Source organism: Vulpes lagopus, chromosome 11 (assembly GCF_018345385.1).
Source record: "Vulpes lagopus strain Blue_001 chromosome 11, ASM1834538v1, whole genome shotgun sequence".
NCBI lineage: Eukaryota > Metazoa > Chordata > Mammalia > Carnivora > Canidae > Vulpes > Vulpes lagopus.
Window position 1 is genome coordinate 101,932,466 of NC_054834.1, and position 24,549 is coordinate 101,957,014.

The 24,549-nt window shown below is 38.1% G+C and overlaps 1 protein-coding gene across 6 annotated transcripts in view; it reads right to left on the reverse strand.

The window, feature by feature from the left end:
* Window positions 1-24,549, reverse strand: part of CCDC141 (coiled-coil domain containing 141) — a 194,067-nt gene that overhangs the window by 80,311 nt on the left and 89,207 nt on the right. For all 6 annotated transcript variants that reach the window (XM_041722524.1, XM_041722526.1, XM_041722523.1 and 3 more), the window contains 2 exons: window positions 15,137-15,331; window positions 1,715-1,887 (listed from right to left, as the gene is read on the reverse strand). In XM_041722524.1, coding sequence (XP_041578458.1) covers window positions 1,715-1,887; window positions 15,137-15,331 — 368 coding nt within the window. The remainder of the gene's footprint in view (window positions 1-1,714; window positions 1,888-15,136; window positions 15,332-24,549) is intronic.

Below are 24,549 nucleotides of genomic sequence, written 5' to 3' on the forward strand. Positions count from 1 at the left end.
AGTCCTGGCTAAATCTCTCTGTCCAGATTCAGACTGTCTTCTGAAAAGGAAATTCTCTAAACCCAAACTGACCAAATGAACACTTTTAAACACAGCTAAAATAGAGCAGAATGAAGATCTAAAGAGAAATAAAGTTTAAAAAGAGGTAGAATAAATAAGAGAAATAAAAGTAATTTTACCACACTTGACCTATTTAATCATTCTTCAAATTTAATCTCTGAGTTTCAAGAAGATTATTGATGCAGAAGATAAACAACTAGGTTTATCTCATTTGCACAGATCTTTTTGCCTCCTTCTGTCAAAATGTAAGCCCTGCCTTCATGTCTTCCTAGATAATATATATTCCACCATCTGCCCCAGCATCTCCCTTTTGTCCTCCAATCCTATTATTTTTCATATGTTCCCACTGCATCTTCTTTCTGTTTCTCAAGGTCCTTCCCTCTCCTCATTTCTACCCAGATCTAAATCCACACAGATACACTCAGCAAATGTGCTAATAAAAACCTGCCCTAGCACACTGGTTAAGAGTGCGGGGTCTAGGGCCTGTGTGCTTGATGTCAAATTCTGATTCTGCTATAACTGGCTGTGTGACCTTTTGCAAGTTACTTAGCCTCTCTGTGTCTTAGTTATTTATAAAAGAGAATATTAATAGTTCAATGGTCCCTTCTTTATCTGCAGATTTTTTTTCTCTGTGATTTCAGTTACCTATGATCACCCACGGTCCAGAAAATGCTCCTTCTCCTGACATACTGTCGAAGGTCAATAGCAGCTTAATACTATGTCACCAAGCCTATGTCATTCACCTCATTTCATCTCACTATGTAAGCATTTATCAGCTCATGTCACAAAAAAGGTAAATACACTACAATAATACATTTTGAGAGAGAGAAATCATATTCACATAACTTTTATTACAATAAACTATTATAATTGTTCCATTTAATTTTCAGTGATCATCGTTTATCTCTTACTGTGCCTAATTTATAAATTAAACTTTTATCACAGGTATGTATGTATAGGGAAAAACATGGTATATATACAGGGTTTGATACTATCTGCAGTTTCAGTCATCCACTGGGGGGACTTAACTCTCCCATGGATAAGGGAGGACTACTCTTGTGTGTCTTGTAGTCTTTGTGAGGATTAATAACATAATGTTCCTAAGCCTTTTGGCACAGTGCTTGGCACTCTCAGTTTTTAAAAAAGTGAGCTGTTGTTATTGTTAATAATGTCACCTTTTATTTAAGGTTTTGCTCGGTAAACCACCAAGGTCATAAATGAAATGGAATTCTGGTACTCTATTTTTTTTTCCAGAAAGGAAAAAAGGAACAGGGTAGACTCGATGTTCATGAATTAAAAAGGAGAAGGAAACCCCGCAGGGGTGCTGCACTATGAAAAGCATTGAGAATTAAGTTCTGTTTTTAGTTTTGTCCTTTCTTTCTCTCCATTTCAGAAACTTATAGAAAAAAAAGAAAGAAAGAAAAAACGCTTTAGCATCTTCAGGTCCTCAGGCTCAGAATAGGGACTCACTTCTGGATGAGCAGTGCTGTGTTCAGAATCACTGGTGACCAAAATTCAATAGATCCTTTTAAGCCATGTCATAATGCAGCAAAACATCAGAAGCAGAAAAAAAAATTGTGCATCTTACTTCTTTAACAGGTTGTGGAAACCATGAAAAAGCTTGTTACACTGAGGAAGAAATAGACTTACTCACCTACAGGAGTCTACTTGGCTGATTAAGGCTTGTCCCTTTTGCAAAGCATCAGCTGTGCAGTCTTTAATTTCTCTATGTAATTCCTCATGCCTCGATGCCAAGACAGGCAGACTTAAACCTTCTGATTTAAGGAGCTTAAGGTAAGCTTCGACTCTCCCAAGTACATCAAATGCCTGCCAAGGAAAACATAACTTTCATTTTCTGCTTTTCTAGTTTAAAATCTACATCAATGTGTACATGAAATACTAGAGATTAAACCAGCCTATTCAATTTATTAGTTTGATCATAACCAAAACAACAATCTTAGTCTAAGAAAACAGCTGTGTAGTTTTAAGGCTCCATGTAGGGAAACTGATCATAACTTAGCTCGGCATATATAAGTGTCAACACCATAAAGTCAGCAAAATAGTTTACATTGAGAATGCACCTATACAACACAGCGATAACTGCGTAGAACTCAGAGAGCCAGGTTTACTTTTTGCACGTTCTGTACTGTATACAAATAATGGAGGACATATTTTAAAAATGGTATTCAGACTTTCACAACCTGAACGTCCTGTAATGCTCCTAAAAGGAAATTGCCCAGTAAATTGCACCTTGAGTCATTACAGAGAAATATTCAAGAAATGACTAATATGCTTTCATCCCTTGTCTTTCTAAGTATAAGACCTTCTACCTGTTACATCCAAGACACCCATCTGTCTACAAAGATTATAATTTGATTCTGAAGCTGTGCAAAGACTAAGGCCAAGGTAATATTTCGCTTCCGACACACAAAATAGGTCCATGTAGGAAAAACACATCTTGCAAACCAAGATATCGTCTTAAGAGATGTTTTTTCAAATTCCTTTATTTTCTTTATTTAGCAGATCAACAACCAAATGTGGGGGATTAAGTCTAGGGAGTTAACAGAGAGTAGAGAGGCACTATCCTTTTGTCCATTAAGGCCTAGTGGATATTAAGATGGAGGAGTATATGATATAAAGGCAGTAAAAGAGGACCATGGCAACACGAGGAAAACAGAAAGAGAGCAAAGTGCATTGGTGTCCATAGGTGTCTTGGTAGCCTATTTCTGACCTTGGGTCTGGAGAGCAGAAGATGAATTAGGTAACTTAAGGAAAACCTGCATGGCAAAGGAGTTCTTGGCGTGTTGCTCTTTGGCACTACTGGAAGAAGCCACCCAAATGGAATGCCCCATACCAGTCTGGAGAATACTCCTATCTTCATAAGCCTGATGGTGTCACAGTCACCAGGGGCCGTGAAGTCTAGCCTTCCTGGACTGTTGAGTTGGAAGCCAGTGAGCTTGGTAGGGTCCTACCAGGTACAGTAGGAAGACTCCACAGAGGACTCTTGAGCCATGAAAGTGGATGGCCTCATGAGTCTAGTTCCCACTGTGACGTGAAGAGAGACCAGAAGAGCAAGGCTGAGTTGATGCTGAGGGAACACAGTTTAAGCCAAATGTAGAGGCGAAGGCGAACTGTGTATAAGTAAGTATCCCTGTACCTGCACCTGGCTGCCATCTAAGGGAGTGAATTTTCATGTCAGAATCGGAATCGAACAGAATTTGAATTACAAGTGAAATTTCTCAAACACTGTCCCATTATTTATATGTCGATATTCTGTAGTCCCATCAGTTTCCTCCTGTCTCCTGAATCTGCTCTTTCTGATTGCTTAAAATATTAAAAAAAATCATTCCTATTTATTTGGATGAAAGGAAGTAATAATACCAACTACAGCTTAAGGGAACTGACTTGTGCTCCTTCTATACTCTGTGTTTCATGATTACCTTTCATTCAGCCAATAAACATTTTTGATGTCTGCTGAGTTTCAGGCACATTATCCTTAACAGCCCCGGATGGAAGTGAGAAATTATCTCCATTGTATTGACTGGGGAAACTGAGTCTCAGAGAGATTAAATAAATTGCATAAAGTGATACTTCTACTAAGTGGCAGATCTGGTCTCTGTACTCAGTTTGCCAGGCCCTGAGGCCCTGCTCTTAAACCCTGGCCCACGGAGCCACATGGCAAAAGATTACCAGAGGAGGCTTAAGAAAGAAGGGGCATTTCCAAGAAGCCTGCTCATCTTAGGTGGAAAAAGTAAGATCTTAAAACTTAACGTTTTGTAAATAAGTGTCTACTTTTCCTTCTTATAGGTGAGAAGAGATACAGAGAAAGGTTGAGTGACTTCTCTTACGCTGCACAGGACTGGGAAAGGAAGATAGTTTTATTACAGAAATTTTGAACCTGAAGATTCTTCCTTATTTGATCCTCTCCCTTTTGTTTTCTGTAGTTGGCCACAGTGCTAAATGCGTCAAGATGCTGATGTTGAAAAAGATTATTTGAATCACTTTCTCAATCTTTCCATGACACATTGAAATACCACTTGGCAATAACCACCACTATTTCTGGAATTTTGTTTTTATATTTTAAACTTTTATTGCTTATTTTGAATGAAGTGGAGTCTCATGTTGATCAAAGTTTAGCTTTAAAGTTAGTGCCTAAAACAAAAATCTAGCGCTGTCAAAATTATCATGAACCCCCTTAAATCATGCTTAAAATTTAGTGTATGTGCACAAGTGCTTATAGTAACTCATGCTCACATTGAGGATTGGAGCCATGGAGCTAGACTAAAGGAAGAAATAAAGAGAAAGTGTATATACGACATGTGACAGCATTCACTTCTTTCTTCCCTTAAAAGAAGGAGTTCCCAAAATTCTTTGTGTGAATGGGAGAAAGGATAGACAATTCCAAAGTGCTTTTTCTTCTCTACAAGTTTGATCCCACTCTGTTTTAGCATTAAGCCACTATAACCTTAATACATGTTTGTTGGGATCCCTGGGTGGCGCAGCGGTTTGGCGCCTGCCTTTGGCCCAGGGCGCGATCCTGGAGACCCGGGATCGAATCCCACATCAGGCTCCCGGTGCATGGAGCCTGCTTCTCCCTCTGCCTGTGTCTCTGCCTCTCTCTCTCTCTGTGTGTGACTATCATAAATAAATAAAAAAAATTAAAAAAAAATACATGTTTGTTGTTGTTTTGAGAATGAAAGATGGGAAAAATGTAGGAAAGTTAGGGCAAGAAGGTGGACATGTAGAAAATATTCAGAAATTATTTTCTCCTGATTACTCTAACTCTTGATTGGACACATCTTTGAAAAGTCACTGAGAAGAGCAGGACCACCTGCTGCGGTCATTCATCCTGCCTGGGCCTTTCCTCCTGCCGCCCCAGTGAACAGCTGCTACTCTCATATCCTCGGGCCCTGGTCTCATCTTCATAGGAGTTAGAGTCCAAAGCTGCATGTACATTAAATGCGTGTGCAAGGGGACTCCATTCCCTTCTTGAACGTTACCATAAAAAGTATTATATCTCAATAATGTGGGAATACATTGAAGGCAAAACAGTCACTAGAAGGAGGAGGTGGCACATCAAGGACCAAGATAACCCATAACTTAGAATTAAAATAGCCAAATTCTCTTCTAGAGTTTTTTTCTCAAAAAGATCAAAGTGTTAGGAAAGTACGTACTTACAAATTATCCCATGTATCACACTTGATAGAATTATGGTGGAAGAAAGGAGGTGAGTGGTTGTGTTCCTTCTTTAGCTCAACAAATATATTTACAAATAAGGTGAGGTGCATACTGTAAGAGAACTTATTCCTTTTTTTTGCTTATTTATTTATTTTTATTTAAATTTAATTTGCCATCATATAGTATAGAGAGTTTATTTTTTTTTATCCATAGTCCAAAACTAACCCTACTGGGAATCATCTAAACACATGGAAATGTTAAATTTAATGATTTTAAGAGGAGTCCTCTTTCAAAAAGATTATACTACCTGTGATTGTCAGAATCCCATGTAAAACTCATTTATCTTATCCCCAAGTAGAATTTGATGAGGAATCCATGTACCAATTCCAGAAATGATCTAAGTAACATTGCTCTCACTTAATCTATTCCCGGAATAGAACCGAATGCTTTTCTATTTACCATATGCAAAAGGAACCTGATATACTGGATCCAGCCTGGAAAGAATCTCTTTGTCTCACACATGGTATAGAGCAAGTTATTTTTAGCAACGACACTATGACTCCCATATAAACTCCTGTGGAATTAATATTTCCTTTGTAGTTTTCTCTTCACACTCCTCTCTTTCTTCAAACTTGGTCAAATACAGATTTTATGACTAGGGGCGAAAACAAGGATATGAGCACAAGGATAATATTTTCTCCCTCTGGATTCTAACTTTTCTTGATGATTTATTTGATAGTGTACCAACCAGTTCTTGGGCAGATAAGGAGACCACTCGGCTCTTTTGCCTTGGTTTGGAAAGACTAAGCAGTTGTTTGGGTTTTTTTTACGATGCTAATAAAGATTTTTTTTTCGTGGAAGGAGCCTCGGTGTCCATCGAAAGATGAATGGATAAAGAAGAGGTGGTTTATGTATACAATGGAATATTACTCAGCCATTAGAAATGACAAATACCCACCATTTGCTTCGACGTGGATGGAACTGGAGGGTATTATGCTGAGTGAAATAAGTCAATCGGAGAAGGACAAACATTATATGGTCTCATGCATTTGGGGAATATAAATAATAGTGAAAGGGAATAGAAGGGAAGGGAGGAGAAATGGGTAGGAAATATCAGAAAGGGAGACAGAACATGAAGACTCCTAACTCTGGGAAACGAACTAGGGGTGGTGGAAGGGGAGGAGGGCGGGGGGGTGGGGGTGAATGGGTGACAGGCACTGAGGGGGGCACTTGACGGGATGAGCACTGGGTGTTATTCTGTATGTTGGCAAATTGAACACCAATAAAAAATAAATTTATTATTAAAAAAAAAGAATAACTGATGCAAAAAAAGAAAAAAAAAGGATTTTTTCCCTCCATTGTTAAGTACAAGATCCAAAGTGGGGCTGGACCAAATCAAATAGACATGGTAGCAGGACATAGCACATTCTACTCTTTTAAAATAATTAGTGAGATTTATAAATTAAGCAAGAACCATGAGTCACCCAGAATAATTGTATCACACTATTTCACAAAGATGCTTGAGATGTAGTATTGTTTGCTGCTAGACTAACTTATTTAAAGGGAATCAACATTAAAAACAAACAAATATGAACAGTGTAGAACCTTGAAATTTTCCTTTCATGAGTTCCAAGGCTGAAAAATGAGTTTGGTTGGAACTTTTATAATTACCAAGGTCACAAAACTCAGCTTCTCATTAGAGAATCCCACTGTCTGCAGAGATTTCTTCGGGGTTCAGTTTCATCAAGACGGAGAGCCTCCATTTCCTTTCCTAAACACCACCTGAGATAATTTCTTGTGACTCCTGGTTTGGAGAGCTGATACTTGATTCAGATCCCGTCCAAATCTGCCCCAGCTCTCAAATGCCAGAAAGGCGAGAGCCAACGGGTGATGTGATTTTCAGCTCCCGGTATTTGCTGCTCCCTACTGGTGTCCCTGCTTATCCCTTGTGTCTCTTAAGGTTCTCTCTGCTGGGCCCCAGCACTCACCCCCCTTCCAAGTGTTAAAAGGTGGCTTTGTGGTGTTAATGAGAGATGTGTAAAATCCTGAGGTCCTCAACCTGGTTTGGGCCTCACAATCTGAAAAGCTGAAAAAACATTGGAAAGTGAGTTTGGGGTTGAAAATGGCATGTAGCTGATGCATTGTATCAACAAGAGTGAAGGAAGTTTATGTATTGACAAACTCTCACCTTTTCTGAGGTAAGCCTATCTTTGAGATGGATAAACTCCACCCACAAGTAGAACCCAGCTAGTCATTGTTTATACTTTCTGGTTTCTTTTATCTAAGTGGACTAGGTTTTAGGATGATTTTGGGAATCATGGAAAGTGTCCCTTTAAATGAGTGAAACATTTGTTTTCTTTCATTTTTTCAACAAACGTTTATTGGACTCTATGGAGCATGTACCGTGGTGCATGCCGGGGACAGGAAAATGAACAGAAGCATTCAAGTCAATGAGAGTGGCCAGTGCAGTATTAAATGCATATATAATAACAAAATAATGGCTAGAGCATAGTAAGTGCTTAATTCTTCTATGCACCAGTCATGTATCAACTCATTTAGATAGCTCAGTGACATACCACCTCACACCAGTGAGAATGGGGAAAATTAACAAGGCAGGAAACCACAAATGTTGGAGAGGATGTGGAGAAAGGGGAACCCTCCTGCACTGTTGGTGGGAATGTGAACTTGTGCAGCCACTCTGGAAAACTGTGTGGAGGTTCCTCAAAGAGTTAAAAATAGACCTGCCCTACAACCCAGCAATTGCACTGCTGGGGATTTACCCCAAAGATACAGATGCAGTGAAACGCTGAGACACCTGCACCCCGATGTTTCTAGCAGCAATGTCCACAATAGCCACACTGTGGAAGGAGCCTCGGTGTCCATCGAAAGATGATGGATAAAGAAGATGTGGTCTATGTATACAATGGAATATTCCTCAGCCATTAGAAATGACAAATACCCAGCATTTGCTTCGACGTGGATGGAACTGGAGGGTATTATGCTGAGTGAAGTAAGTCAATCGGAGAAGGACAAACATTTTATGGTCTCATTCATTTGAAGAATATAAAAAATAGTGAAAGGGAATAAAGGGGAAAGGAGAAAAAAATGAGTGGGAAATATCAGAAAGGGAGACAGAACATAAGAGACTCCTAACTCTGGGAAACGAAGTAGGGGTGGTGGAAGGGGAGGTGGGCGGGGGGTGGGGGTGACTGGGTGACAGGCACTGAGGGGGGCACTTGATGGGATGAGCACTGAGTGTTATTCTATATGTCAGCAAACTGAACACCAAAAAAAAATAAATTTATAAAAAAAATAGCTCAGTGACTTTGTGAGGTGCATAAAGCAGCTTGGCTCCAAAATCTACCATATTGTTTTATTATTTTATTTTATTTTATTTTATTTCATTTTATTTTTATTTTTATTTTTGTGTGTGTGTGTGTACTCATGCTATTTATTCATTTAGATGCAATGATACATTTACATTGCATATCATGTAAAATACAATCATTGCTGATATACACTTTCACAGAAAAGTGTCATCCTAATAAACACTTAAAAATTTTCACTTAATACTCCACAACTCCATTTATTTATTTATACTCCAACTCTATCCTGAAAAGATTTTTTTTTTGTACATTTATCACCAGTTGCTGGAACTCGTATTCTGAATGGCATTCCCTGAAGTAGATAAGGATTGTTAGAATTTTTAAAGAGAGAAAACTCACGGAGCACCTGGCTGGCTCAGCAGTTGAGCGATCTGCCTTTGGATCAGGGAGTGATCCCGGAGTTCCAGGATCCAGTCTGGCATAGGGCTGCCTGCAGGGAGCCTGATTCTCCCTCTGCCTATGTCTCTGCCTCTCTCCCTGTGTCTCTTATGAATAAATAAATAAAATCTTAAAAAAAAGAAAATAAGAAAACTCAGGCTTAAACTGTAAATTGACTTATCACATAGCTAGTCATTTGCTCGTTCATTCAATAAAATTTGTTGAACATGAGGTGGTATGCACAGATGACTAAGACACAATCTGTCCCTAGGGAGCACAGAGAAATACTATGGGAATAATGAAAAAAAAGCAGTTAGTGCTCCCTGGAGACTTCTTGGAGGAGGTGGTATGGGTAAGGGTGGTACGTGTGGATCTCTTCATCCAGCATAATTCCCTTCTCAGCTATAACATAGAGATTGAGCTTGAAATCATGTATTAAAGTAATTAAGCTCTCCTGTTTCAAAAGGATCTCATTCCAATGACCTTGGATCGGTGTAATCTCTTATGAAAATATAATGTTTCTAATATTTCACTGCTTCAAATAATTCAAATAATTATTGAGCATCTGCACTTGAAAGGCACTGCCCTAGGTGTTCTTCTGTCCTGGTGAATGCAAAATAAAATAGACATGTTTCTTATCCTCAAGGAGTTTTAATTCAGCAAAGCAAAGCAAAGAAAGTCTACCCAGGAATGCCTACGATACAAGGAAAACTATATCTGATGCCAATGGAGAGATGTAACAGTTTATAATTGTACGTGGAAGGGAAACCAATAAATACACTCATGACTTGCTTAGAAGTCACTCAACAGCTTTATTGTGAAGGATACTCATGAGTAAGTGACAATAAAACTGAGTGCCTTCATTTTAAGACTAATTAAATATGGGTTGAGTTGTGGGCTCTCATGAGACATGTAAGATGTTAAAGGCATTTCTTGTTTTTGATAACTTTTCTATTATATATAATATTTTGTATTATTTATTTATTATTTATATATTTTTGTTATTATTTATATATATATATATATGTTGCATATATATGTATATAAAATATTCGCTGTGGTTTAAATAGCCTGTCCTTGAGTTCTAAAACTAAAGGTTTCTAAACCATTGTCTCAGAGGGAATACAGGAGGAGAGTAAATTAAGACATCATTTGCTTCTGTATCAAGAGGCTTGCTTCATGATTTTTAAAAGTCCTCAATATCTCTTCATATTTAAGGATATATTCAGCATAAGATAGAAACTTTTTTTAAAGATAGGAACTTCTTTTTAAAATGTATTTATTTGAGAGAGAGAGAGAGAGAGCAAGCACGAGCAAGGGAGGGGCAGAGGGAGAGGGAGAGCAAATCTCAAGCAGACTCTGTGCAGTGTGTGGAGCTTGATGCAGGGCTCAATCTCATAACCCTGAGATCATGACCTGAACTGAAACCAAGAAACAGATGCTTAACTGACTGAGCCACCCAGGCATCCCAAGACAGAATCTTCTTAGCATGCTATTCAAGATGTCCCTGATGCCCTGACTGCTTCTACTGCATGTCCCTCATCATTCTGGGCTTATATCCTACATTCTTGGCAAAATGAATTACCTCAGGCTCCCCCAAACAAGGCATAACTCTGTACCACTCAGTCCTCCCCCACCCCTTCTTGCCCCAGCATTTCATACTTAGCTCAGAGCTCATTGTCTCTAGAGAAGCCTTCTTTGACACATCTTCCCTGGCCCTCTCCTCTGTGTTCCCTAATTCTCTACACTCACTCCAGAAGCTTTGGGCTTCTCCCAAAGTGCACAACACTTCCGTTCCCTTGCCTCTCCTCCAAACTAGGACCAAGAGGTCCTGAAGGCAAGGATTATATCTTTAATTGCTTTAGCTAAAGTACATATATGATACATGAAAACATTAGGTAGATGATACATTAGCTGAATGGAAACGTAAATGAATGGAGGGAGTTAAAAAAAAAGATGCATTAGTACTTTGTAAGAAAGAGGGAAATTGTTCTGGAAAGGAGAAATCTGAGACAGGCTGCTTAAGAATTATGAAACTGAATGTAGGTACACTTCCCTTGACGTCCAATGACAATTAGTTTAATTTCCTGAATTCATTTATATCATCTTAACCAATTCCTTCTGGAAATATTTTTTTAGGTCCGCTACTTGGACAGGTTTCTTCATTCTTCAATATGTACAACACCTGGGCCATTTCACTTTATTGTTTCCCATGTCTGGGCTAACATGCACCTATTTTGAGAATGGGAAAATAGTGTATACATAAATGAGGAAAATCGTACCAAGCTCCATCCTTACTTTGATTTCATCTGAAACAATCAGCTGCCATCCCACACTGACAGTTAACCCTTCTTATATTCGTTGCTAAATGATTTAGCAATAAGTTCACCAACATGGTAGATAGCCCCAAAATGGAAAAGGGGTCTCTCAGGTTCTTAAGCAACGTTGGCTCAGTGTCCGCTTGAATCCAGTGGCCGGTTTATGAAAAAGCATTAGGAGCAACATTCTGGGGTCCTGTGTGCTAACGTCGCCACCTGCCGCTCACTCCAGGTACAAACTGCCGTACCTCAAGCCAAAGGCTGCAGACGCTCTGAGTAAGAAACAGACCCTTGAACCTTGGGGTAATCCCAACCCCTAGCAGGATTAAATGCCAATCGATGCCACTCCTGAATCCATAGGGCAAAGGCCATGGGGAGGTCTTGTCGAGGTGGATAATTAGGTGATGATTCTACTTTACTGAATTGCACAAATCTAGATTTTTGTGTATGTTTTGTTCTCTGCTGTATCCCCAACATTTAGAATAGCACCTGACACACAGTAATTATGTAGCAAAAATATGCTAAAGAAATGAGTCCCTAAAGAAGGAGAGTAATTAATTATTCACCACACTACTTACTTAGAGACGTCACTAAAAGAAATTATTATGACTTTCTTTCTAGTAAATAAGAATATCCATATCTGAAGTTGAGCAAGAGGGGAATTAATTACAATGAAGGGAGAGGAAGAAAGAGGGAAAATTTCCAGGTGCTTGCAACAAAAGTACCAGCAATATATGATTTAAAAAATCCAGATTAAAAAGAGAAATATATATGATATGAAAGCACTAACAATAGTCCATTCTGCAGATGAGATTAGGACATCTTTTTCATTTTAACAAAATGTTTAAAAAGTGAAAGTCGTGTTTTTAAAATCATACATTTCACTTTTTACTGAGCAAATACTCAAGTTGTCATGTTCGTTCATTCATATATTATATGATACTAGCATATTTCCTTACGCTGGTATTTGGCACAGATATTGAAGGGGAATATTGACCTAGCTTTAACAAATTTGGAATAAGGTTGTTTGCTGAACAAATAATTCACTTATCAAGAATGGAATTGGTTTTCAAAGCAAATACTGTTTTTTAAAGCGCTGACCTCCTCTTTCTTTCACAGTGCTGCATGTGTTGGGAGAGTCACTAGCGCTCCTAGCCATCATGATTGGTGTGCCAAGAATGCCTAACACTGACCCTTCTTTATTTGGGCCATTTCTCAGTGTTTGGTTTGCAGCCAGCAACCTTCAGGGCTGAGGAAATGTCTCCTTCTGAGACAAACGGCAGGCTGGATTATTGTTTGCTATAAAACAGATTCCCCAAGCTGAGGGTTCCCCTCCTAGAACTCCACCAGGCTGCACCTGCAGTCGTCCAGCTGGGCCCATCTGCTGGCCTATCGCCCCCCTTACCCACCCCCTGCCCCCGCCCCAGGGAATTGGACTTAGGAAAGTGATTCGACACACTGACATTTCTTTTATTGTTTTTGTGAATAATAAAGTCTTTCAAAACTGACACAGCAGTCATGTGTCTTTTGTGAGCATCCACAAAACGGTGGCAAGTTAGCATATTAGCTTGAAATTTGGGTAAAATTTCAGGTGTCTCATAATCTTGGACAACAGGATTTCATCTAGGGACAGGGATGCTCACAATTAGAAATATCCAGCGCACTCACAGTACGGTAAAGTGAATTTTTAAAAGGAAAATTCAGTGCTTCAGAGGTGATATAAATTGAAAATACCCCTTACATAGTGTAAACAGAATTTTCAGGGTAGCAAAAAAATTTAAGGGATTTTAAAATTATATTAATGTTTTAAATCCAGCTCTTTAACTAGGGTTATGTATAATTGTTATGCCAAAAGTTGGGTAAAATGGTGAGAATTTTGTAAAATTTGGAAATTCCACAATATAAATAAAAAAAAGAAAAATACCATTGCAGGTCTTAAGAAGAGTTTCCTTCTTTCATTTAAATGGGCTTACCCACTACATTATTTCCTCACCTATTGCTTCTTAATAACATGATAAATTTTTCATTTCAAAAGTCATGATTAAATATCCACTGTCCATACTCCGACTTCTATTTTTGCTGAGGTAAAAATCTAGCAACTTTCACCCTGATTCTTAAATTTGGAGTTAAAAATTACTTCCCTGATGTTTTGAGAAGGGAGAACAAATCCTATACCTTTGTAAGTGCCACTTGACTGTAGAGAATGCTATAGCATGGATAATACAGAATGGATAAATCCCAACTGAACTAGTTATAAGTTGAATGTCATGGCATTTCAAATGATGAAATGGGGAATCTAGAAGTCAAGTCTTAGGGGTTAAGAAACATAATTTCTTAAGATTTGACCTGAATTTCTATATGAATTTGAGAAAGTAATCACTCTGTTCTTTTTTTTTTTTTTCCCACTATTGCAAGAAATGTCATTCTTTTTCCCTCAAAGCCCAGAAATAATGTAAGAACAAAGTCTCCCTGGAAAGTTACCAGATAATGAGAGCGGAGGAAGCAAGAGCAAGAGAGTAAGAATCAAAGAGAGTGAGAAAAACTATATTTTACAGGGCTGAAACTATAGGCTTATTGTAGAAGCCTTGTCTTACCATAGCAACAAGTTCTATGACTATCTTCCTTAGAAGCAGTATTAACCGATGGATGCCTCCCTCATTTTGTAGAATGAGGGTGCAATGCAGGTTAGAGATCTCTTATTTGAAATCAGGACTATTTAAGAGGAACTTTCCTAAAGCCCTATCATTTACTCAGTTCAATAGCTCCAGTAACATGCTGTTTCTTCTCTTAGAACAAAGAAATCCCAAACGAATAATTTGCCAAATATTTCTTGAACACTTCCTCATTTACTGTTAATTCCAGCACCTCTATTTTGGAATGGTACTCTTCATTCTTTTCAAATTTCCTATTAGTAAGGAAGTTCAAAATTAAGGAAATATTTTTATATGTACCAGAACATTGTATTCAGATTGTTGATATCATGACCTTAAATCACAATACACTTACCTTCTGGGGGGTTACCCTTTGGTTTCCTGTCACATTGTCCAGTTTCAAAAGTATCACTGAAATTTAAGGTATTAAGCAATTTGAATAAGGCAATTTGGAGGTGTATATTAGATTGGAAAAGGTAGAAAAAAGTGTTCAAATAATAATATCACCAACTTCAGATCTACATGTGAGGTGAACCTGTAGACATTCCCAGTCACCAAGAGCCACCTGCTACCATCAGTATCAAGTGAGTCAGCCATGAGAAGCAGAGCACTTCTCCAGCTCAAGAAGACCTGGGGATGGTGCAGAGCAAGATTTTCCCTCGGCTGACTTTAAAAGGCAGACCCAAGGCAGGGCAGTCGGGTTGAGGCTCTGCTTCTAGCCTTATGGTTTGCACGCAGAAGGCTTGCAACATCCATATATCTTTACTTGATATATGAAAGAGAATTTTTAAAGGGGAAATATATTTTCGGTAAAAGTTTCAAAGGGTCCATTTCATCCAGACATACTTTATGATAATTCCGTTACTCCATGAGAAACACTGCCATGTTGGCACAAGCGTCCCCCTGAAACAGATCAACGACAGCTCTAAGATGAAACTCTCGTGGGGACTTTTTTTTTTGCATGTCAAGGCATAGAGTCTCCTATTTTGAGATCCAAGTAATGGCCATGACAAGAATCTATTTTAGAAGTTCATTTCTGCTGCTATTAATTTTGAACCTGTGTGCAGAACCCAGACTTCTGCGATGTGCCCCAGCCAGCGAGGTAACGAGCCTCTCACCCGTCTGCCCTGATTACCTAAAATTACCAACGTGACCTCACACTGACCTGATTAGCGCTGCTAAAAAAACCGTTTGCCTCTCTTAACCAAGTTTTCCTTTCCGCCATGAGCTGACCAAGTTCTCCTTGGAGCTGATTCAGTTTCTGGTTAGAGAGCTGTAGGTGCTCTTTCTCCACGTAGCCCTTGGACAGCAGAATCCCAAGTGCATCACTCTTCAGCTTCTCAACAGCAGAATTCCACTCCTACAAGAGAGCATTCCAGCTTATTTTACGCATCCTCCCCTTTGCAAACTCTGGTAAGACTCAGAGAACATTTAGGTGCATTGACCGTATCAGAAACGTGTCCCTATATTTTCAAATCATGACAGGGTAAATGCTCCATTCCAGGTTTGAGTACCAAGATGTGGTAGAGAGAGAGAGAGAGAGAGAGAGAGAGAACAAAGGCAAGAGGCCAAAAAAGGAGAGGGATGATAGCAGGAAAGGGCAGCTCGGCTGGGGGGGGGGGGGAGTGTGACTGATGGAGTGTCCGGTTGCCCCGCACACAGGCCACTTCCCCTTCCATTAATGCTGTCTGAAAATATACTCCAAAAATAGGCAACAGTGTTTTTCAGTCTCTAACTCTTTGCAACCTGTTTTCATTCATTCAAATAAAAAGAAAGTCTCTCTCCCACAATTCAATCTCATTGCCAATGTGGGCAACCGAGTACAAGAAAGGAAGAGAAATCTCCTATTTTATGGCTGGTGTTTTTGTATGTGCCTACACTTAGAACTGAAATTAAAATCTGTTATTCTTCATGAAATTAATAGCGGTTATTGTTCAGTATTCTCTCCTTCTTGACCTGAGTCTCACCTCTCAATGCTTCATTCTTAATGCTATATTAACATTTCAGGAAAAGAAAAGAGGTAGCTTTTTGCTTTCTGTTACATGAAGAAGAAAAACAGTTAAGTAGAGAAGAAAGAAAGTAAGTAAGTTGGGGTAAACGGAACATACTAACAATTTATTTAAAGGGAAATTTAAATTTCTTGCAAAAAGAACTGAAGCCAGATTCAGCTTCCTAAAGCCATGCTTATCTCTAACATGGCAGTCTTGCAAGTGAATTTTCTGGTACCTCTCTTAGCTGAGACTGGAGCGCTAAGCATAGGTTGTTTTTTAAAGCCTCAGAGATTTAGCGCCAAATTTCAAAAATTACAGTCTGACTCCATCCTGGCTTGTTCCCCAGGGCAAAATGTCCTATTATTAAGTTACATTTGTTATATTATACTGTGCAAAATAAGTATGATTCTAGTGCAGTTTACCACTACTATTTCCATTCATTCATTTCAGAAGACATACTAAATACTATGCACTTGGCATCACACTTGGTTGGATGATTTGGGGGTACAAAGAAAGAATAAAATGTAGTTCTTTCCTTTAACAATATATAAACTGCTATTTTACATCATGTTCATGTATATTCATACCATCAACCATATGAAATGTATGCTGGGCCTCCAAACACATCGTGATGACTCAACTAATGGAACCAGTGACTGCAGGGGTTCTTCAGCCTGGCTACCTCAATGATGGTAACTGGGAAAAGCAGATAGTGGTTGATCATACTCTCAGCCTTCTGCGAGAATGACCAAAAGTGGGGGGAGGGTTGTTAAAAACAAATGGAGACCAGCCCTGAAAATTGCCTGGGCAGACAAGACCAGTTGAGTCATACAAACAAAGCTTAATTTAGCTTATTTTGTGAGACTGTCTTGACCTGGGTCATTTCTTGTTTACACCTCTGGAAAGTATAAGCAAAACTTGAACTTTCCCCAAGGTGGATATGAGGTAACCACTGACCAATTCCCTGTCATTTAAGAAAATTCTCATATTATGACCAATAATTGTGAAGGGTAAGCAGTCACAGCCTCCTCACTATATTAGCTGCTTTGTAATACTAGACCCTTGAGCCTTGTTCTGTATTTTAGGGTGAGTGCTCCGGTTTCCAAACTGTCTTTTTCTTGTGTGCACAATAAACTTTTACTAATTACTACTTTGGTGATTCACTGTTTTTATTTCTGGTATTTATGAACTTTTGACACTCCAAATTTCTCAGCGAGTGCAAAATCAATATTCTGAGGCATGAATATGGGCTTTGTGATTTCCCAAGCTCCTTCATTTTTTTAAAGAGCAATTTGGCCCCCACTTAATTCAGTTAATATGTGTCATGACATTCTTTCGTAAAACACTGTAAATATCCCTCCCACTTAAAAACTATTACCTTAACCTTATGAGGAAAGAGCAAATGTTTTTAAAGCAGTTAGCACAATTTCTGGCACAGGAAATAGGCATTCACTAAATCTTAGTCCCCCTTTACATTCCATCAGTTTTATCATGGTTCACTAGCACTCCCAAATTTGTTCTTCATGGGAATTTCTGTTTCTCAGCTCTAAAAATAATGGTAGTGGAAGTATTCTCCAAATGTTACTGACCAGTGTTACGTATTGATCCGTGTTGTGAATGACGTTTATGAGATAAACAAAATAAAGCAGGTTTCTTTACTGCAGGCCTTCTTGGAATCCTTAATATGTTAATGTGCTTTGAGATTCCTAGCTGGAAATGTGGTTTGAAATATTCTGGACAAACTGTTTTGATCATGAAACCATGTGTTTACTGATCATCTCAGGGGATGAATCCTCCAGTTGGAACAATGTTGGGAAATTCTGTGCTTGTGGCTAAAAGCAGATGAATCATCTAGGAGCTCACCTGCTTTCACAAGTCTGTCTATGTCTTTCCTCTTTTGTCTCTATCCCTCCAGTGACCCAACTAGTCCATCTTCTGTCTTTTGTATCCATTCTCTCATTTTCTGTTAAGATATGTGGGGTATGGGGTACCTGGGTGGCTCAGTGGTTGGGGGTCTGCCTTCAGCTCAGGGCATGATCCCAGGGTCCTGAGTTCTAGTGCTACATCTAGAACCCTTCTCCCTCTGCCTATGTCTCTGTCTGTCTTTCTTTCTGTGTCTCTCATTAATAAATAAGTAAAATTTTAAAAAAAAGATTTGTGGGGTATGAATCCTCAATGGACTCCAGAAGTGCTTCATGTGTTAAAACAGAATAAAGCAGGTAATTCTTTCAAAAAATTATCATTGACCAGAATCTTCTTCTTCCTTAGAGGAAGACCACTTAACCACTTGCTCATTAGAGGGGAAGGCCTAGAAAGCTAGGGAGAAGGAAATGGAAAAAGAGTTAGGACACGGAGAAGTGGGTTACTGCCATTATGTGTTCAGTCTGGACAACACAAAACCCTAAGGTGTAGGTGTGCTAACTGTCTGCAAGATAGCAGTGATTTCTCTTTCTGTATGCTAAGCACTGTGCTAAATGCTTTACATCTATCATCTCATTCACTCTTCACCACATTCCTACAAGTTAGGAACTGTTATTATCCTCATTTTACAGACAGGGTGATGGAGGTTTAAAGGGATTAAGAACTTGCCTGAATTCTCAACACCAGTAAGTGAAAGAGCCAAAATTCAAACTCAGGTAGTTGAACTCTAGACCCTGTTTCTCAATCAGTACACTGACCTCAGCACTTCAGAGAGGAGAGGTGGTGGAAAGTGTTTCTTACAGCATAGAAAGATTAAATTTATTGGCTTAGAATTACAGAGATGAAGGTTCTATGAAACCCCGATAAGGCCTTGGAAATAGAAAAGTCTTAAAGGACCCTCAGATTTTCTGATTTAGAATCAGAAGCTTCATTGTTTCTAAATAAACAATGCTGTTACATATAGAACTGAGAATTTATAGCCCAAACTCAAGCTTAATTTTGCTTGGCGAATAGACCAAAATAATAAAACTCTTCTCTGTGAATAAGAAGGAAATACCTGTTCTCTAACAGTGTTCATAAATCTGCCTTTAGCATAAATTTTGCAAACAACATTAAAGAAAGACTTCTGGAGTAGAGCCAACTCTTTGAAAATATACTTCAACTTTGTGCTTCACATCATGTTTATAAAAAGTGGGCTATGACTTTCCAAAGAAGCTATAAAGGACCATTTTGTGGCTCGTATCTTTTCTTATTCTCCATCCCCAGTCTTCTTAATTGCATTTCACATGAACTCTGTGGGTATTAAATGAACTTGGGTCCATTCAATATTTCTATTCAATCTTCTCAGAAAATTGGTTCTGTTTTCTTTGGGCAATCCGTAGGCAGTTTCTGATGCGTTTCTATAACATTCTGATGATGTATTTCCCCAGCCATTTTTCTTAGGGGATGCATCCACTACTATTTTATTTTTAACATAAAATGTTCCAGAGTCATCTGAATCCATCACACTATTTTTAAGAAACTTAGCTGTCACTGTTGTCAGGGCTGGAGGAACCCAATGGAGAAAATCGCAGTCCGTCTTTGCTAGCCATTGCTGGCTGCCTGCTAAGTGTTAAACCTCTGACTGTGTTTCAGTCACTTAGCAATAAAATATTTCCAGTATGTATCCCTACCAGCTGAAAGCCAAAGCCTGCCATTTCTTTGGCTTTTCAGTCTTGACAGAGATACATGCATATGTCTGACCTAGTAAAGACATGTGGCACTGTGTGTCTGGGCTCAGGGTGTCTCCTCAGGTCACTCCGTTTTTTTTCCTTTCTCACTCGCGGGTGTTAACCTTTTAAACTGTACCTTTCAGTGTTCCATCTGCTGAGGAAATTGAGCTTCTGTTGGATCCCTTGATTGAAAGGTATGTTTAAGAGGATTAATGCTGATAGACAAGAAGGTGAAAATGACTTCTTCTTGTCTTTTCTATACTCCCAGGTTAGGTCTTTGAATGAAGTCATGGACTGGCATAAAAATTATCCAGCAAGTAGATTCAAAAACTAGGAAGATTAGCTCCTCCATTTAAAAAGAAACACTATAATCACAATATGTTTATAAGCTTCTATTCATAGGAAAACTTCGCTGTAGATGAGAGGGTTTAATGACCCAACACCATGTGGTAAAATTATTTTCGTTATAAACTTGACTTCAGAATGTACTTTTTAAGTGGAAGGGGGAAGATGGACAAGAAAGAATAAAGGACGTATTTATATAAACTACTAAGAAAATACCAGCTGTGGAGATGACGGGCCAAAATCACATCTGGCTGAAGCATGTGTGGAGCTCATGTATAGTCCCCAAAAGCATGGCTATTTCCTAGGACATCTCATTAGACACAGACCATTTCTTGTTCATTCTCTAAGTCTACAGTCCCATTTGGTTCAGCACCAAGGAGAATTAACTCATTGACACAAAATCATAGAATTGTACATGATTGCATTAACAGCTGGTACAAACAAAATAAACCTGGCAATTTTAATCAGAGAATATTTGAAAGTCTGTTTTGAGCAGGGATTTCTTTTTAGAGGAAATTTTTATGCTTCTAAAGAGTGGCAGTGAGCCCCTGAAACGCTGAAACTCTGATTATGCCAAGTTGGATTGCAAACTGGGCTATGGTTTCCTCCCTTGCTCCGTTTCCAGGCATTTCTACACTGATCTACACAAAAGCAAGGATCTTACTGGAAGAGTTGGGTCCCATCCCACCGTTGGATGAGTTTAGTATCCACAGAGTTCAGTGTCCACAGGCCATTTGAACTTGGCCCTCACTGTGATACATTTCAGCAAAGGCATTCACGGCAAACAGGAAGAACTGTGATTTTGTGTCACCTAAAGATAAAAGAAGTGTGGTGTTTAACTTCCCAGCCGTTAGACAGAGAATCATAGCTACTGAACCAGGGAGAGCTTGTGGGTAAGAGAAGAGAACTGGAGCTAGAAATATACTTTTTATTCCAAACTTAGTAAGTGATCTCAAGCAGGGCATTTTGCTTTTCCAAGCCTTACTTCTCTGCAATGCAATGCAATGCACCACCACATATATGCATCTGCTTCTCTAGTGAATCATCTATAAATTCAGGGATGAATTGGCTGTGCTTCAAATTCCCAGATTTTAGGCCCTAGCAAAACTTGAAATTTTAGCTGTATTTCCCATAAATAACCCTAATGGGAGTGGGACTGATAGTCTATAGTAGAAATGATAGATATTACCAAAATAATTTTTGAGTAATGGTTGTTTGCTGTTTTCCTCTGTCCATTCAAATATTCCAAAAATCATAGGAAAAGCCATGATTTGGAATTTTCTTGTTTCTCTAATCCTGTTCAGTGCATGGCCACCAAGTGGAGCTTGTTGTCCAGCTGCTCAGAGCAGTGTGCTTTGCTATTAATACTGAAGCAAAATGATGTGCGGAAAAATAAATTTTTAAAATCAAATAAAATCTTAACAAACTACATTTATGAGCAAATCTTCAAAATAATGAGTAGAGCAACAATACATTTATTTTTTTCTTCCTTAGTTCAACATAGTTTTTGGGTGAAAATGTAAATACATGGAAAGTTGGGCAGACATCTTCTGAAGATTTGTTTTCAAGAATCACTATTTTTTCTTTACTGTCATGTCCTTGCTGCTTTTCTTAGATTTCTTATTCCTCTTAGTCATATTTTCTCTGAGTTGCAAAAGTAAGGAACAGAGCCAGATTTGGGGGTAGTGGTGTTTCCATTTTTAATAAAAATTAATAAAGTGTAGCTGGCCAGATTATTTGCATCTAACACAATTTGCCTACAATCAGGCAATAGCTGATTAGATGGTCCTAGTCTATTAATGTTTTCAGAGGACTTATTGTTTAATATTCTAGAGCATCTGTTGGAGATATCTTCAGGATCTCAACATATAACTCAACCATGGGGAGAATTATTGGATTTAGATGTTCACTTCTTGTGATGATTTTCCTAAATGAAATAGGTTAAGTTGGGAAATAGGGGGAAAATTCATATATATTACTTTGACAACGAATATCAGATATAGACTAAAACAATAGCTCTTAAATCTGGCTATCAGTATCTCTTAAAAAAATTTTAAAATATGCTTTCTTACACCAATCCTATATCCACTGAATCATTATTGGTAGTGGAAGAACACGTATTTTTAAAAATCTGAAGCATTTTAAATCGGGAACAAGCAAATAATACTTATAATCTGACAAATTTTGGAACTGGACTAGAATATTCCAAAATATTTGAATGACTAGGAGCAATAGACCTATAATAGTTTCTGTGTAATTTTACCAATAAATGAGAAAAAATGATTATTTAATAAGAGAGGTTTTAACCTCGCAACTTTGAGTTAACTTGACTCTGTGAAATTACATTTTGTATTAATGATTTCCCATATCTAAAATTTATTTATTTATTTATTTTTTTTTCCATATCTAAAATTTAACTTCTGTGTTACAAATTACTCCATTCATTCAATTAGTATAGTGTTAGGCTGTAGAAAATACAATGACAAATAAAATCTTTATCCTTATACTGCTTAAATGATTAACACCAACCCATCCTGAATTTAAAACAGTCATGCCGCAAAGTTGAATATCACTAGTCCTAATTCATGGAGAGAAAATGGAGACATTTCTTTTGACTTTGTACTTTCTTCATATTATTGTGTCAGGCAAAAGAGCCACTGATTTAAAAGGGAAGCAAAAAGTAAAAAAGAAAAGAAAAGAAAAAAAGCTAAGAGAAAGTACAAAATTCATCCAGTTTTTTCCCAAATTTTTCTATACATTTATATGGTTATCTTTAACTTTACTTGAAAACTTTTAATAATCATATTTATAATATGTGTATTCTTTATTTTAGGAAAAACCTTCGCCTCTATGGTATGGAAGAAATTACTCATTTTCTAACAAAGTCTAGTCAAAGCTAGAATTTCTTCAGCTCATCTTTACACAGGTTCACTTTTCAGCTAATCAGCATGTATATGCATGAGAGTCTCATTCCATACCTTCCATATTCAATAATCTGTGAATTAGCAGCAAATGATACTGGGATGGACACTGCATAATGCTCCTATGCTGAAGATGGTCTAATCTAAAAAGCAATATATAACAAATCTAGAATATCTAACTAATTCAAAATAGATCATTGTAAGTACAAATGGAAAATAAAACATTTTTAAGTGGAAGAAAAAATAAATTCTGATTTGTGAATCTGGGGAGACCTTTTATAGGATCTTAATTATGGGTGAGACCTTCAACTGATGAGTGTAATATGGGATTGGGGAGAAGGCAAAGGGCTGGTTTGAGCAGAAGAGACAGCTTGAGCAAGAGCATGTAGGCAAAGGTGTTGATTATTACCAAGGAGATCGAGAAGGATGATGCTGGATCATACAGAGCTAAAACTATTTCATTCCGAAAATTTTGGGGAGACTGGGTGGCTCAGTCAGTTAAGTGTCTGCCTTTGGCTCAAGTCATGATCCCAGGGCCCTGAAATTAAACCTCACATGGGGCTCCCTGCTCAGATGGGAGCCTGCTTCTCTATTTCCCTCTGCCTTGCTGCTCCCCTGCTGTTCTCTCTCCCTCTCTCTCAAATAAATAAATAAATAAAATCTTTTTTAAAAATTTGGAAAAGTAAAAAAAAAAAATTTGGAAAAGTAATTAATGTTTCTCATAGGAAATGATGTTTGAGCTAAGACCTAAAACAAAAGGGTGGGAGTTTCCTAGGCAAAAGAGGAGTGGAGGTGGAGTGGAGAGTGAAGAGTGAGCCCGTGGGCAAACATCCAAACGAAAGCTGGGCAGTACCAGATGAGAGGAGCCAAAACCAGAGAGGTAGATTTGTGAGCAGCACTCTTTAGAGAGAATTTTTGAAAGCAGAGCACGACTCATTAAAGAGCAGTGTGGGAAATGAGAAGAGAGCTAAGGGCAAAATAGAAGGATGATCCTGGACCCATGCAATGGCCAGAGAATAAAAAGTTTACACCAGAGAAACAGAAATAGAGAAGAAATTATAGAAGTCAAATCAGGAGGGTTGTACTAAGAAGTGTACGTGACAATCAAATGCAGTGCATCATCCTTGATTTGGGACAATTTGAAAACATTTGAAATGAGCAATAGAACAAAAAATACTATCTTGTCAATGTTAAATTTATGGGGTGTAAAACTGGATTATAACTCTAGAAGAAACCATCCTTGTCATTAGGACATCTGTTGAAATATTTGGGGTGAAAATACACAATGCTCACAACTTATTTTGAAATGATTTAAGAAAAAGTATATCTATATCTATATCTATATATGTCACAAAATTTTAAAATTGACGAAATCTATTCGGGCATTCATTGTGCTATTCTTTCAAATTTGCTGTGTAAAGTTTCTAAATTAAAAGTTAAGGAAGAAGAGGGGCACCTGGGGGGCTCCGTTAGTTAAGTGGCCAATACTTGATTTAGGCTCAGGTCATGATCTCAGTGTCCTAGGATTGAGCCCTACTCTATGCTCAGTGGTAAGTTTGTTTGAGGATTTCTCACCTCTCCCTCTGCTCACCCCCCTCCTTTTTCTCAAATAAATAAATAAACCTTTAAAAAAAAAAAAAAAAAAAGCTAAGGAAGAAGAGTTAATACAGTTAGTAACAAAAGCTAAGG